Source organism: Hypanus sabinus, chromosome 30, assembly GCF_030144855.1.
Source record: "Hypanus sabinus isolate sHypSab1 chromosome 30, sHypSab1.hap1, whole genome shotgun sequence".
Lineage (NCBI taxonomy): Eukaryota > Metazoa > Chordata > Chondrichthyes > Myliobatiformes > Dasyatidae > Hypanus > Hypanus sabinus.
Window position 1 is genome coordinate 10693827 of NC_082735.1, and position 15944 is coordinate 10709770.

Below are 15944 nucleotides of genomic sequence, written 5' to 3' on the forward strand. Positions count from 1 at the left end.
GACCATGAAATTCTACCTGGGTTTCAAGAGTTCTGCATTATTGTACTGGGACAGGGCAGAGAGCGATCAAGGAACTGGGTTAAGGTAGAATATTGATGACTCGTGGAAAAATATCCACCAGGTGGGAATAGACAAGCTAGAAAAGTCACCTGGAACAGCATAGATCTAGCAAGTAACTGGGATTAAAGCAGGCAATGGCTGGAAATAAGATATAGGAGCAGAATTAGGCCAAATGGCTCATCAAGTCTACTCTGCCATTTCATCATAGTTGATCTCAAACCCGATCTCCATATCCCTTCATGCCCTAACAACTCAAGAGTCTACCAGCCTCTGCCTTAAGTATACATAAAGACTTGGCCTCCACAGCTACCTGTGGCAAAGAATGCAACAGATCCACTACTCTCTGGCTAAATAAATTCCTCCTCATCTCCATTCTAAAAGGATGCCCCTCTATTCTGAAGCTATGTCCTCTGGTCTTAGACTTTCCCACCATAGGAAACATCCTCTCCACGTCTACTCTGTCAAGGCCTTTCACCATTTGATAGATCTCAATGAGGTCACCCCTCATTCTTCTGAATTCTAATGAATACAGGCCCAAAGTCATCAAATATTCTTCAAATAACAAACCATTTAATCTTGGAATCATTTTTGTGAAGCTCCTTTGAACCCTCTCCAGTTTCAGCACATCCTTTCTAAGGTAAAGGGTTCAACAATGCTCACAATACACCAAGAGAGGCCTCACTGGTGCATTACAAATATTACATTCTTGCTTTTATACTCTAGTCTTGAAATGAATGCTAACATCACATTTGTCTTCCTCACCACAGGCTCAACCTGCAAATTGACCTTTAAGGAATCCTGCACAAAGACTCCCAAGTCTCTATGCGCCTTGAGAAAATGGAGAGAATTTTCTCTCCATTTAGAAAGTAGTGCATGACCATACACTTCAGGACACTGTATTCTATCTGCCATTTCTTTGTCCATTTTCCTAGTCTGTCTAAGTCTTTCTGTAGCCTCTCTACTTCCTCAAAACTACCTGTCTCTTCACCTATCTTCATATCATCTGCAAACTTTGCAACAAAGCCATCAATTCCATCATCCAAATCATTGACATAAAACATAAAAAGGATCAGTCCTAACACAGGCCCCTATGGAACACCACTAGTCACTGGCAGCCAACCAGAAAAGGCTCCCTTTATTCCCACTCTTTGCCTCTAATTGGCCACTGCTTTATCCATGCTAGAATCTTTCCTGTAATACCATGGGCTTGTAGCTTGTTAAGCAATCTCACATGGCACCTTGTCAAAGGCCTCTTAAAATCCAAGTATACAACTTCACCCAGTTCTTCTTTGTCTATGCTGCTTGTTATATCTTCAAAGAATTCCAACGGATTTGTCAGGCAAGATTTTCCCTTGAGGAAACCATGCTAGCTATGGCCTATTTAATCATGAGCCTCCAAGTACTCTGAGACGTCATCCTTCATAATCGTCTCCAACATCTTCCTAACCACTGAGGTCAGACTAACTGGCCTATAGTTTCCTTTCTTCTACCTCTCTCCCTTCTTGGAGTGACATTTGCAATTTTCCAGTCATCCGTGATCCTAGACTCCCTCACTAAAGAACACATCCCCTAAGCATTTCAATATTCGATAGGTTCCAATGAGATCTGCTCCCCCTCAGTCTTCTAAGCTTCAGTGAGTAAAGCCCAAAGCTCTCCATGCAGCTTTTGACTTCTGTATGGTGGCTGGTAGGATGGTGGAGCAAAGAGACATCTAAACCTAGCTCTGATGCTACAGCACATCAACTAACCAGAGTATCCCATGACCAAGCCCAGTACATTATCAAGTTTAGAAGGGGAAAGGGACGCAATTCATACACTTGAGGTGATGCGGTGGCTCTGTGCCTTGATGTTGAAAGTTTCTTTGGAGCATACAGAGCAAGACTCCAGCTGAATGAGGTTTTCTCTTGATGCTTGACAGGAGAGATGTAATTGACTTAAAAGAAGAGATTGCCAAGGAGCGACTCAAATGGCATACACTGCAGGTAAACCTCTTACAATGACCTCTGTCTCCATTGGATCTGTTCTTATTAATGGATTTGATAGAACAGGTAGTGAGAAAATTTCTGCTGGTGAGGTGTCCGTAACAAGGGATGTAAGACATTCACAGGCAATGTCATGGCACCATTCATAACACAAAGAATCAAGTAGTATGAAACCTCTATAGGTTTTCCCACTTATTGCCTCGTCTATAAGACTTGTATAATCTGAAATTGACTCATTTCATGGATTCCCCCATGGAGTCGTGGAAAATAGCTAACCTGAGACTGATTGTCTTTGTCAGTGGGAAGTGTTCAGGGCAGACAGACAGGGGCAGATCAGACACAATGAACTTGATGAACCAAGTAAAAGCTGATGTTCCTTTGTTCAGAATCAATTTCTAATATCACCATCAAATCTTCATTTTACCCTTTCTAATAGTCTATGCAGTTTTGTTCCAAATAATTTTCCTTTGGTGGTGTCTGTGCCTGCATGAGGAAATTCAAATAAATCTTGCTCAGGGTGTTTGAATGGTGCAGGATTGTAATGGGCTGGATTGACTGAAACAATTGGAGTGTCCAGGAGATGTGGTAATAACTTTGCATGCACAACAAAGTAACTTAAGCCTAATTTATTATCACAGAGTAGAAAGCACAATGAATCACACAAAATACTACGTAGTAAGTTACAAAGGTTTCAGGGCTCACTGTTCTTCGTCTCCACTTGATTGTTGCTGTTGTCAGGGAACTTGAATACCGCTGTTGTCGGGGAACCTCTGTATTCTGATTTATGGATCCATCCTAGGCATTGATTGATCACAATTCTTCAATCTAGGTGAAGTGACAAGAAATGGATGAAAAGTGACTCAATAAGTAGGGGTTCAATCCACAAGCACTCAGAGACAGGTAAACCCTTTGGTCCGTTGTGTTCATGCCACTATCTCAGCATGGCTTCTTTCATTCCAGCAACTCATGTGTTCATTGACAGACGTCCTCATGCCAGGGTGCCTTGGGGCCAAGAAAGACTCCAGCTGCTATCATTAGACATTAACCAACCTACAATGTTTAACTTGTATGGACACTTTACATGCTGTGAGCTCACAAAGAGTTAGAGCATCACTTTGAACTGTTCAGATTTTCATCTAATATTTCCCAAAGTTTAACACACCATAACACAAGGATAGCACCTCATTTTACACTTCAGCCAGGCTCTCAATTGTGCTGAACAGAATTCCTCGGGAAACCTAGGACTCTCCCTCTCCTTCCCACAAATCCTCCCCACCATGGGCATGGTCCAGGAGATTGATTACATTGCATCAGCGTGGCATCTTCCTTGGCGATTGACTGGGAATGCAGAGGCAGGGCAGGTCTGGATTCTATTCTAGGGTTCATCAAGATTGGACAGTTGAAACATGCATTGGAGTGAAAGACTTCAATGCATCTCAGCAGGTTTTTCCACTTAGTACTTCTTCTACCAGACTGCATCAACTGAAATTGACACACTCTGTGAAAGCTGCACTCAAATATAAATGTTAGATAGTGTGCGCAGCAGTGAGATAGTCCTCCTTCTTCAAAGAATGGTGTTTCGCTTACCTCATTGCCTTCACCCAATTTCCTGCACATTTGCCCTCATCCCATCCTCCTGACACTCTAACAGGGATAGGGTTCCCCTTCTCCTTACCTACTGCTCCACGATCCTCCATATCCAGCACATTATTTTCCATAATTTTGCTCACTTACAATGGGATCGTACCACTAAGCATATCTACCCCTCCCCACTGATCTCCCCATGCATGCAGGATGAGTGCAACATCAGCCCCTTCACCTCCTTCCTCAGCACTGCTCATAGTCCCAAAACAGTCCTTTCACGTGAGGCAACACCAGACCTCTGAGTCTGATGGTGTCATCCACTGCAAAAGCTGGGTCTTTCAACTTCCCCTTCCCATTCCGACATGTTAGTCCATGGTCTCCTCAACTGTCACGATAAGGCCACACTCATGGTGGAGGAGCAACGCCTCATATTCTGCCTAGGTAACTTCCAACCTGATGTCATGACCATCAATTGCTCTAATTTCCAGTAATTTCTCCTTATCGAGCCCTTTTTCTCTTTTTCCATTTCCCATCCTGTTCCCTGTCATCCCCTCTCTTCTCCTCACCAGCCTGTTACCTCCTTATGGTGCTTCTCCTCCTCCTTCTTTCTCTTCCACTGTTTACTGTCATCAGATTCCTTCTTCTTCAATCCTTTTCCTCTTCCACCTATCATGTCCCAGCTTCATACATCATCCTCCATTGTCCACCTCCCTACCTTCACCCTCACTTCTCACCTACTAGCTTGCACCCCTTTCCCTATTCCCACTTCTTATTCCAGCTTCCATCCCCGTTCTTTCAAGTTTTGATGAAGGCTCTCAGGACAAGACATATTCCCCTCCATAGATGCTGGCTGGACTGCTGGGTTCCTCCAGCATCAGCAGAATCTCTAGTGTTTATGATTTGCCAATGACCAATGTTGGTGCTTGCTGTACTTACCAAGTCTGACCTACGGTGTATGTGACTCCTGTATGGCTGCCACATAGTCGCTATGAATGGTACACCGAGGTTGGCAGTGACAACTCTGGCAAGGTGTAGCCAGGACAATAAATATCAGCATCTACACCTCCTTACTTGGTTTAGTTAACAAACCTAGTTAACTGAGTTAACATTTATTTTCTTTTTCTTTCTTTCTTTTTAAGTCTTTTTATTAATTTTAAACAAACATAAATGAAACATGAATACAAAGTGTTTGAGAGTACATAATTAATAGTTTAAATAGACATTCAGATATATAATAATAAAAATATATAACCTCCCAAACTCATAACATTGATGAACAAAGAAATAAAAAGAAAAAAAAAAGACCCCAGAAAAAAAACCCAACACTAACCAACATGGGCCATTGAATAATGTTAAGTACATATACAGGCTATATATATACTTGGCTAGAAGATCTATTCTATTGAATTGGAAAGAAATTAATCCTCCAACTATATTTCAGTGGTTTTCTCAAACCATTTCTTGTTTGAGAAAAAATTAGAAGTGTTGTTTTTGACCCTTCAGTTAAATTTGAAGAAACTTGGAGACCATTTATTCAACATTTTCATATGAGTTGAATTGTCTTTTCCTAAACCTTACTTATATTATCCTTAATTATTTGGATGGAGGTTCGGAGTTATTGGCTCTAGTGCATATGTACTTAACATTATTCTTTTCTTTTTCTTTTTACAATATTTTTATTCAGAAGAAAAAAAACAAGATTTACAGAGTGCAACACTTAGATACATCTCAACATTGTAATAAAATTGATCAAAATGTTATAGCATAACACATAAAGGTATACCACTCTGTAATCAAAAACTTAAAGATCAGTCATACATCATAAAAGAAATTTTTTATATAAAAAAAGTCAACCCCTACCAACTACCAAAGAAAAAAGGTGATGAATGATAATGGATAATTAGAAAAAAAGCATTCGCTTAAGAAAAGAAGATAAAAATATACATAAAAGTCTGTGCACTATTAAACTTTATAAATTGGAAAAGTAATTTAGGAAAGGTCAAATATCATATATGATGGAGATTGCGCAGGAGATGTTGTTGCTAATCTGAACTGACTGGAGTCTGCAAGTGAGGAAATCGTGGATCCAGTTGCACATGAAGGTAATGAGGCCAAGGTCTTGAAGCTTATTGATTAGTTTTGAGAGGACTATAGTGTTGAATGCCAACCTGTAGTCGATAAAGAGCATCCTGAGCACCTTCACTGTCAAGATGTTCAAAGGTTGATCGAGGAGCCAATGGAGTGGCATCTGTTTTGGACCTCTTATGCTGGTTGGTAAATTGGAGTGGATCCAAGTCGCTTCTCAGAAAGGAGTTGATATATTTCACCACCAATCTCACAAAGCACTTCATCACAGTGGATGTGAGTGCTACTGGATAATACTTATTGAGGCAGGTTACCACATTCTTTTTGTTACCACTTGTATAATTGAAGCCTGCTTGAAGCAAGTGGGTACCTTGGATTGCCAAAATATGAAGTTAAAGATACTGGTGAACACTCCAGCCAATTGATGAGCAGAGGTCTTTAGTACTCAGCCATGTACCCCATCCGGGCTGGAGGCTTTCCACGGGTTCACCCCCCTGAAGGAGGCTCTAACGTTGGCCTCAGAGACAAACCACAGGATCATCGGGGTCTGCGGGAGTTTGTAAAAATTTCTCCATGTTTTGACGGTCAAAGCAAGCAATAGTGTTGAGTGCTGAACTGAAATCCAGAAACAGCATTCTGGCATGAGTGCCCTTGTTTACTAGGTGTGTTAGGGCCAGGTGCATGACAGATCCTAGAGCATCTGTCATAGAACGGTTCTGTTGTTAAGCATATTGGTGAGTGTGCAATGTGGCAGGAAAGGAGTCTTTGTTATCAGCTGTTCAAAGCACTTCATGATGATTGGGTCAGTGCCACTGGACAGTAGTCATTTAGTTCTGAAGACGCAGAGTTCTTGGTACCAACGGATGATGGTGGCTGATTTGAAGCATGTGGGGATAGCAGCCTGGGTTAGCACTACCCTGCTTTTCCTCTTTTGTATTTATTTATTTATGTGATTTTAAAATAAATTATACTTTTTAGTGTTTTGCTCTGTACTGCTGCTACAAAGCATCAAATTTCACAACATCCGTCAGTGATAATCAACCTGGTTCTGAAAGCTCCATCCCTGCAGTGCCATTGCATTGCCTGATGGTGGCACTACTGAGCAGATCTGCAGCAGCCTGAACAGACGGGAGAGACTCTTGAAGACCCCGGGAAGAACCGGGTTATCTGCCCTGGGAGTAATATTGTGTCAGAAATTAGCATATCCCAATGAAAAGAAAAAGAAAGTGAAGTATTTCACAACATTATTTGATTTTTTTTTTGTAACACTTTTATTGCAGGTGGAGGTTGAAAATCTGAAAAAATTGATGACATTGCTGCCAGAGCACTAACCTCGATCAGACCTTCCCTCCCTCTCCTCTGCTGGATACAGGGCACATGTCCAGCACCGGAGAAGCCAATACCAGACTCTTTCCTGTGATACAGCACTGCGAGTCTCACAACCCTGAACCTGGCTCCTGCTGTTACAGGATCTTTACAGGCTTTTCTTGTGTGCCCTCTGCCGAATCCCATGGGCATCAAGAATCTTCAGGAATCCTGAGATGTGAAGCTCCACACAAATCTGAAAGTAGGACTTGAAAAGACTCAATATTTGTGACAACTTTCAATACACCCAATAGCTGTCAATAAAATAATTTCTGAAGTGTGGTTGTTGTTGTACTGTGAATCCAATATGTCAATTGGGTAAAAGGCACTGCCTGGACTTCTATCCGTAGTCTCTGCCTTCACATCCAGTCGAGTGTATGGAACTCTTTCAGTACCTGACGTTCTAAGGATCCAAGTCACAAACACTGCAATGAATGAAATTGGATTGCATTTTGGGTGATGAGGCAGTGAAAATGGTGCAGCGTCTGGTTAAGGCTGGGAAAAGCCTGGGATGAATTGTTCCAGGTGCACCCAAGGCAAATGCAGATACCCAGTGTGTTCCTGGCTTCTTGGCGCGAGAAAACAGCAAACGAAATGGTGGTAGATCATGGCAGACAAGAATCTGCTGTGGGTGTGAAACTCGAGCAGCGGTTTTGGTGTGGAGCTGCACCAGATCCAGGCCCGCACCTTTTCAAGTAAGCCTGTAGCAGTGTGAGTAGCAGTGGGGCACAGCCTGCCTGCCCACATCCGTGTGAGACTGCACCAGGTGAGAGATGGTGTCAGGCGAGACATTGTAGAAGGCAACAAGCAGAAAGAGCTGAGTTTCTACTGACCATCTACTGTACCCCAGCAAGAGGAACAAGTGCTACATCTGCCCTCTATACCTCCCCCCTCACCTGCATTCAGGGCCCCAAACAGTCCTTCCAGGTGAGACACAACATAGACTGGGGGGCCACTTTATTGAGCACTTTCACTCCATCCACCACAAAAGGTAGACTTTCCCAGTGGCCACCTATTTAATTAATTTCCTATCCCCATTTTGACGTGTCAGTCCATGGTCTCCTCTACTGCCACAGTGAGGCCACTCTCAAGATGGAGGAGTGACACCTTGTATTCCATCTGGGTAGCCTCCAACCTGACAGCATGAGTATTAATTTCTCTAACTTCCTCTTATTTCTCCCCTCCTCCCCCTTCTCTCCTTTTCCCTTCACCTCTCTGGCTCTGGAGTTACCCCTTCTCTGCCCCTCACTTGCCCATCACCACCCTCTAGTGCCTATCCTCAATCTCTTTCTTCTATGGCTCACTCTTTTCTATTATTCAGCCAATCACTTTCCAGCTTCTCATTTCATCCACCCTCCCTCATCACCTACCTTCCCCCTCAACCGGTTTCACCTATCATTTGTTACCTTTCCCCCTTCCCTACCCTCTTACTCTGGCTTCCCCCTTCCTTTCCAGTCCTGAAGTGTTTTGGCCTGAAGCGTCAACTGTTTGTCCTTCTCCATAAATGCTGACTGAGCTGCTGAGTTCATCCAGCATTTTGTACTTGGCGTTCTCTTTAATCATCGTTTGATCCATACTGTCAATAGCTTGCATATTGTAATTGCTGGGGAAGGTACAGAGACCATTCCCAGCCAGTGTCTTAAACTAAGAGGCGCAACTAATGTGCTGCGTTTAAACAATGAGCAGCTTGGCAGACAGTCTATGCTGGTTCCCAAAGCCACCTAATCAATTCCATTTCTCCATACTTCCATGTTTTGTTATTAGCTGACATTATCTGCATGTGATTTTTTTTCCAGATATCTTTGCTGGGACAAAATAATTTACTCTGATGGCCTAAAAGCTTCTGGAGACTGAGATCCCAGACACCACAATTTAATGGCGTGAGGGCTGACTCTTTGAGTGATTGATAGACTATACAAGTGAGCCTGTTCAATGTGCTAAGTGACAAGGTTGGCCTGGTCTGCAAGATTCCATGAACTTAGTTCTGATGGTGCAAATGAATTAGCCAGAGTTGTCTGATTTGATGCATGCCAGATAACATAACCCCTCTGTCTTACATTGATTCCACATAGCCTACAAAACTTCATTGTTTACAGCAAGAAGCTGAGGAAGGAATATGTGTTTGAAGTTTAACTTTGTTATAAACAACTCTGACCCTTTGGAAAGGTCATGTGACTGTGCTGGAAAGCTAAAGTTAGCAATAAGCCTCCTGGGCCCTGGAAATTGACTAACAATCACACATCAATGGACCTGCTGGAAACAGCAGTTATTACACAATATATCTCGAACAACATTTTTTTTTGTGTTTTCTCATTGCTTTTGACACAATAAGCAGAAATTCATGCTGGAGAGTGTTGAGTCCAAGTCTCACTGGCGTGGCACTTCTCTTCAGCAGATTGAGTTGGTCGGAGCAGGTCGGTTGTAAAGAGGGAGTGGCTGGTACCAGACCCCTTGAATGCTTTGTATCTCCCTCCCTCCTCTACAGCAGCATTTTCTGCCGTTAATTCACCAGCACAGAGGCATTTTCTAGGTTCCCAAGCTCTCTGTTGCTACTGACAGAGGGGATAAGACCTCTGTAGGCACTTGGAGTCCAGGACCACAAGCTTTACTCCATTTCCATGAATCGGGGTGAAAACCACCCAAACAAAAAATTGCAATGTAATTTTTCTAATTTCTCATTATTTTGTGGGACCAATCGATTGGGATTCAGCATTACATATGGAACCCACTTAGTTTGTCATATATAAGCTGTAGTTTATAGACACGTCCAATACACATTCCTTTATATAGCTCAACCTAGAAAATGGATTGCACTGCACTGAAAAATTGTGATGTTTGGTCCAAAGTCAATTCAACCAGGAGCCAGGAGACACATTCTCAATGTTTTAGGAACATTTAGGCTCTGTGGATCAGTCTGTCCCAGTAAATGATGTTTTGAAGTTCTAAATAGGTAACTGGAGTTCGTTTCTTTCTGTCTTACTGAGTTGGATCCATGAACTTTTTTTTGTAATGGAACAGGTAGTACAAGGAAAAACAGTAACAGAATGTCGAATGAAGTGGAACTATATAGAGAAAGTGCAGTTCAGGGGAACAAAAAAGTACAAGGTCATAATGCGGTAGACTGTGAGGTCTGGAGTCTATCTTATAATGTTGGGAAACATTCAGTAGTCTTATAACAGCGGAGTAATAGCTGTCCTTCAACTTGGTAAAATGTGCTTTCAGATTTTTCCAACTTCTGCTGCATGGGAGAAGGGAGAAGAGAGACTATCGGAGGGGGGAGGTTCTGGTGTGGGTAACTGGCTTCTGGGATATAATACGAAGGCTTCCTGCTTCTAGCTCTGCCTGCAGGTTTTGGACACCACCCGGCTCGTGACCCCTGATCATTCACAATACGATCAGACAGTTTCTTCCAAGACTGTAGTAATACTCACCAAAATCTGAGAGTGTTCTTCAAGTATGCACATTGGAATCTAGTAATGCCTAAAGTAAGTTTCTTTCAAGTGGAAAATTTGTCCAAATATTTGTCCATTTACATCTAGTCTTCATTATTTACGTGGGGGTAGATCACAGTCTTCCCATGGACAATAAAACTAAAGCCACAGGACAAAAGAGCACAAGACATTTGACCAGAAATAGGCCATTTGGCCCATTGCAATTCTACAAATGACATCGAGGACTGGGCAGGCACTCCCAGTAAAGGGTAGCTAACCTTATGAGTTCACAGGTCCACAGGTCAGAAGGTAAAAAGAGCTGAAAGCACTCGGAATACCAAGCAAGTCAGGTCACCTTTAACTAGTGAATCTCACTCAACTTGCATCTATCTCCATCGAGACTGTACTGCTAAGCACATCTTTCCCAAATCCTCTGCCCCCAATCAACTCTCCACTTTCCGTAGGGATCGCTCTTTCCATGACTCCCTTGTCCACTCATCCCTCACCACTGATCACCCTCCCGACACTTACCCCTGCAAATGGGACAAGTGATATACCTCCTCCCCCTCTACCATTCATGGCTCCAAACAAGCCTTCCAGGTGAGGTGGCACTTCACCTGCGAGTCAGTTGGGCTCATCAGTTGCATCTAGTGCTCCCATTGGACTGCCCTCTATGTCAGTGAGACCTGACACATTTTGGGGGACCGTTTTGTCAAGCACTTTCTCTCTGTCTGCTACAAAACGCAGGATCTCCCAGTGGCTACACATCTGCCCATAGCCTCCTCTACTGCCAAGATGAGGCTAAACTCAGGTTGGAGGAGCAACACCTCTTTTTCTCATAGCCTCCAACCTGATGGCATGAACACTGATTTCCGTAGATGCTTCCTGACCTGCTGAGTTCATCTGACATTGCATGTGTGTATGTTGCTGTATTTGCTCTTGTTGCAAAAGACAGCACATTGTGCAAATACAAAAAAGAAAATAAATAAATAATATTGAGAACGCGAGTTGTAGAGTCCTTGAAAGTGAGTCCACAGGTTGCGGCATCTGTTCAGTGTTGCGGTAAGTGAAGTTATCCACTCTGATTCAAGAGCCTGATGGTTGAGTGTAACTGGGTGACTATTGAATGCTATTCAGTATTGTTAAAAGAGTACTTAAGCATTCATCCGGGTAATGCTAGAATAGGCATCTGTGCCTTTAAGTGGAGATGGTGACGTCATTATGCACACGCAGGATAGTGGGGAGACCATTTTGTTTTCTGCTGCCGAAGCCGTTGGGGCGTTGGAATCAAGTTTCCCCCAGAGGTGCTAGGCATGGTGAGGAAAGGTGAGCATTAATTTACAATATCCATGTGAATATATTTATGTTTGTTGGCGACTCGAGAATATTGGTAATTTGACATGTTTTACATGTGGATGCTTTAGATTTTCACGAGTAAAGGACTCAACGCTGGGTAGCGTGGCTTGCAAAGTTCCTCACCGGCCAAGTAAGTCAGTCTTCCTGTAATTTAACTACCAAGCAGTATCTTGTAAAAGTTGTGCCAAAGTGTACCTTTTGTCTAACTTTATTGTATCATGACAGATTGTGCATGTAACAGCGTAACGTGAAGTCTGGTCTCCGATCGGGGGTTCAGCACGTGTGTACTAAAAAGTAGTAGACGTCTTAGACGAGATGTACCCGCTTACATTTATCACTGCGATGTACAAGATACAGGGTTGGGGGGATTCTAATGTTGTCTGTATTGTGTTCTTTCAGAATTGCCACTACCGTATTAGTACTGTATTAGTTTTGTACCATTTTCTTTGTGTTTTTATACTGTATATGCAATTAGTCGAGATACAAGTGTGTGGATCGAAGGTTAAACAGAGATTGTAATGGCAGGGTCTGATTGTAAAGTCGTTCGTTTTGTTTTAAGACCCTCTTCTGGCACTTAAGCATCTAAAACAGATAAAGGAATTAAAACACGTAAAAGTAGTTGTTGTCCTGAGTGTGTACTTTTCCCTGGGCTACAGCATGAGAGATAATAACTGTTTTTGAACCTGGTGGTGTTGGATCTGAGCATCCTATACCTCCTTCTTGATGGCAACAGTGTGAAGAGAACAAGGCATGGATGGTGGGGGTCCTTGATAATGGATGCTGCTTTTCTGTGTCAGTGTTCCTTGTAGATGTGTTTAGATGTATGATGAACTGGGCTACATTCACTACTCCCTGTAGGTGTTTGCATTCAAAGTTATTGGTGTTTCCATACCAAGCCATGATACAAACAGATCCACCATGTATCTTCGGAAGGTTGCCAAATTTTTAGGTGACGTACCAAATCTTTGCAAACTTCTAAGAAAGAAGAGACACTGTCATGCCTTCTTTGTTATAAACATTTTTGTGTTAGACCCAGGACAGATCCTTTGCAATTATAATGCTGTACAATTATAAAGTTGCTGACCCTCTCCACCTCTGAACCTCTGATATGGACTGGCTCATGGACCTCTGGTTTTCTCCTCCGGAAGTCAATAATCAGCACTTTGATATTGTTGACATCAGAATCAGAATCAGGTTTAATATCACTGGCATATGTCATAAAATTTATTAACATCAAGTGAAGAATTGCTGTTGTGGCATCATTCAGTAAGATTCTCTATCTCCCTCCTATATGTTGATTCGTCACCGTCTTGGGTATGGCCAAATGACAGTGGTGTTGGCAGCAAACGAATATAGCATTGGAACTGTGCTTAGCCACATAGTCCTAAGCATAAGTGATGAGAGCAGGGGGCTAAACACATAGCCTTGTGGTGCATCTGTGCTGATGGAGATTGTGGAGAAGATGCTGTTGCCAATCTGAACGGATTGCAAGTGAGGAAATTGAGGATCCAGTTGCATAAGGAGGTATTGAGGCCTAGGTCGAGAACTTATAGATTGGCTTTGAGGGGATGATAGTGTTGAACGCAGAGCTATATTCAATGCAGAGCATGCTGATGTATCCATCTTCACGGTCCAGGTGTTCTAGGGTTGAGTGAAGAGCAACTGAAATGGCATCTGCTGCTGACCTGTTGTGACGGTAGGCAAACTGGAGCTCCTTAGGCAAGACTTGATAATTATTATCAGCAGCCTCTCAAGGCACTTCATCTCGGAGGATATCGGTGCTACTAAATGATAGTCAGTGAGGCAGATTATCACCTTCTGCTTGGGCACCAGTATAACTGAAGCCTTCCACATTTCAAAGATAGTACAAGTTGGCAGGGTCAAAGTCAAAATACACTTATTCTCAAAGTATTCATACTTTATAGAACTTTGAAATTTGTCTTCTTACAGGCAGCTACAAAACAAAGAAACCCAATAGAACCCAGTAAAGTGAAAGAAGACCAGCAAGCACCCAGTGTGGAGAGTGACGAGAGAATAACAGGCAAGCAAGTGAAGAAAGCAAATAGCTGACATTCACAAAAGTGAGCTCACACTGTGATAGTTGCAGGCCACAGCCACAGTTCGGTGCAGGGATGACTAAACCCCATGGAGCAACAAGCTGAAGTTCAGTGCAGAGTCGAGTAAACTCACGGAGCAGCGATTTGAACCAGACCGTCCCTCGCCTCTGGCCCCGACACCCTGTCCTTTTCAATCTGTCCTGGCACATTAACCATCCCGATTTTGCTCTCGGGTCAGTGCCCCACTGCCTCAATTTGGCCAGTACCCAACTTCTCCAATTCTGCTTGCCGCTTAAATCGATCAAACCTCAGGTCTTTACCCATTCTTGGGGCGAGTCCGGGCCCTCTGCATCACATCTGCTCTCCTCACCTCGATTCTGCCAAGTCAAATGGCCTTCAAGTCCCCACCATTCAAACGTTGGCCCATTCCCTGGACTTTAGCCTGGACCCTGCTGCCTCAGTCCAGCCATACACACCACGCCACACCTTCGAGACTTCAGTCCCCTGCGCAAAAATGCCAGGTCACACCATCGGTTCAGAAGCTTAGCTCCAATGGAAGGTACAGTGTATTGTTTGCAGTGATTGTTCAGCAGAAAAAGTGTAATTAATGAAGAATTTCATTGTTTTCCTTGTTTTATTTGCCACTAGCAAGCTGTCGCTGAACTTCACCAGTGCCATCGTAAACCAAGTTAATTGGTTGTGTGGTTGTAATTGGACAGTACAGGCTTAATAAGCTAAAAGGGACTGTCACCATGCTGTGTATCTAAATAAACAATAAAGGGAAGTTAGCAATAAACATTCCTGCTGCAGAAAAAGTTTAAAGATCAGCTTTATTTGTCACATGTGTATAGAAATACTGAAATGTGTTGCTTGTGCCAGATCAAATCAGCGAGGTTTGTGCTGGGCTGCCCACAAGTGTCGCCAGACTTCCAGCCCCAACATAGCGTGTCCATATCTTACTAACCCTAACCGTATTGTCTTTGGAATGGGGGAAAGTGAGAACACCTGGAGCTAACCCACACTGTCACGGGAAGAACAAACTCCTTACGGAGAGTGATGGAACTGAACCCCGATTTTGCAGGTCTTACTTTAACCACTATGTTACCCAGCCATTCCAAAGATCTATGGATTAGCAGGTTAATTGTAACTGGGCGGCACTGGCTCTTTGTTCCAGAAAGGCCCTTTACTGTGCTGTACAAGAACAAAAGATATAGGAACAGAACTTGGCCATTTAGCTGATCGAGTATGCTCCGCCATTTCATCATGGCAAATTGATTTTCCCTTTCAGCCCCAGAATCCTGCCTTCTCCCCATATTCCTTCATGCTAATCAAGAATCTATCAACCTCTGCCTTAAATATACCCAATGACTTGGCATCTAGAGTCGCCTGCGGCAACTAATTCAACACTCTGTGAAATTTCTCCTTATCTCCATTCTAAATGTCATCCCTTTATTCTGAAGCTGTGTCCACTGGTCTTAGACTTCTGCACCATAGGAATCAATTTTTCTCTTTATCCACTGTAACACCATTCAATAGGTTTCAATGAGGTCACCCCTCATTCTTCTGAATTCCAGTGAGTAGAGGCCCAGAACCATCAAACGTTCCTCATGTGACAAGCCTTTCAATCCTGGAATTATTTCCATGAACCTCCTTTGAACATCAGCACAAACTTTCTTAGATAAGGGGCCCAAAACTACTTACAGTACTCTGAGTGAGGCCTCAACAGTGCTTTATAAAGTCTCAACACGACATCCTTGCTTTTATATTCTAGTCCTCGCAAAATGAATGCTAACATTACATTTGCCTTCCTCACCGCCGACTCAATCTGCAAGTTCCCCTCTAGGGAATCCTGCGCAAGAACTCCAAAATCCCTTTGCACCTCAGATTTTAGAATTTTCTCTCCATTTAGCAAATAGTCTGTGCTTGTATTTCTTCTAACAAAGGAAGTGTCTAATTTGGAGTGCTGTGCTCAGTTCTGGTCGCCTCACTACAGGAGGGATGTGGAAGCCATAGAAAGGGTGCAG

The 15944-nt window shown here is 43.0% G+C and overlaps 1 protein-coding gene across 1 annotated transcript in view; it reads left to right on the forward strand.

The window, feature by feature from the left end:
* LOC132383326 (CD2-associated protein-like) overlaps positions 1-7677 on the forward strand; it is a 128474-nt gene extending 120797 nt beyond the window's left edge. The window contains exons 17-18 of the mRNA XM_059954229.1: positions 1979-2042; positions 6992-7677. Coding sequence (XP_059810212.1) covers positions 1979-2042; positions 6992-7042 — 115 coding nt within the window. The 3' untranslated portion in view covers positions 7043-7677. The remainder of the gene's footprint in view (positions 1-1978; positions 2043-6991) is intronic.
* Positions 7678-15944: the final 8267 nt, after the last annotated feature.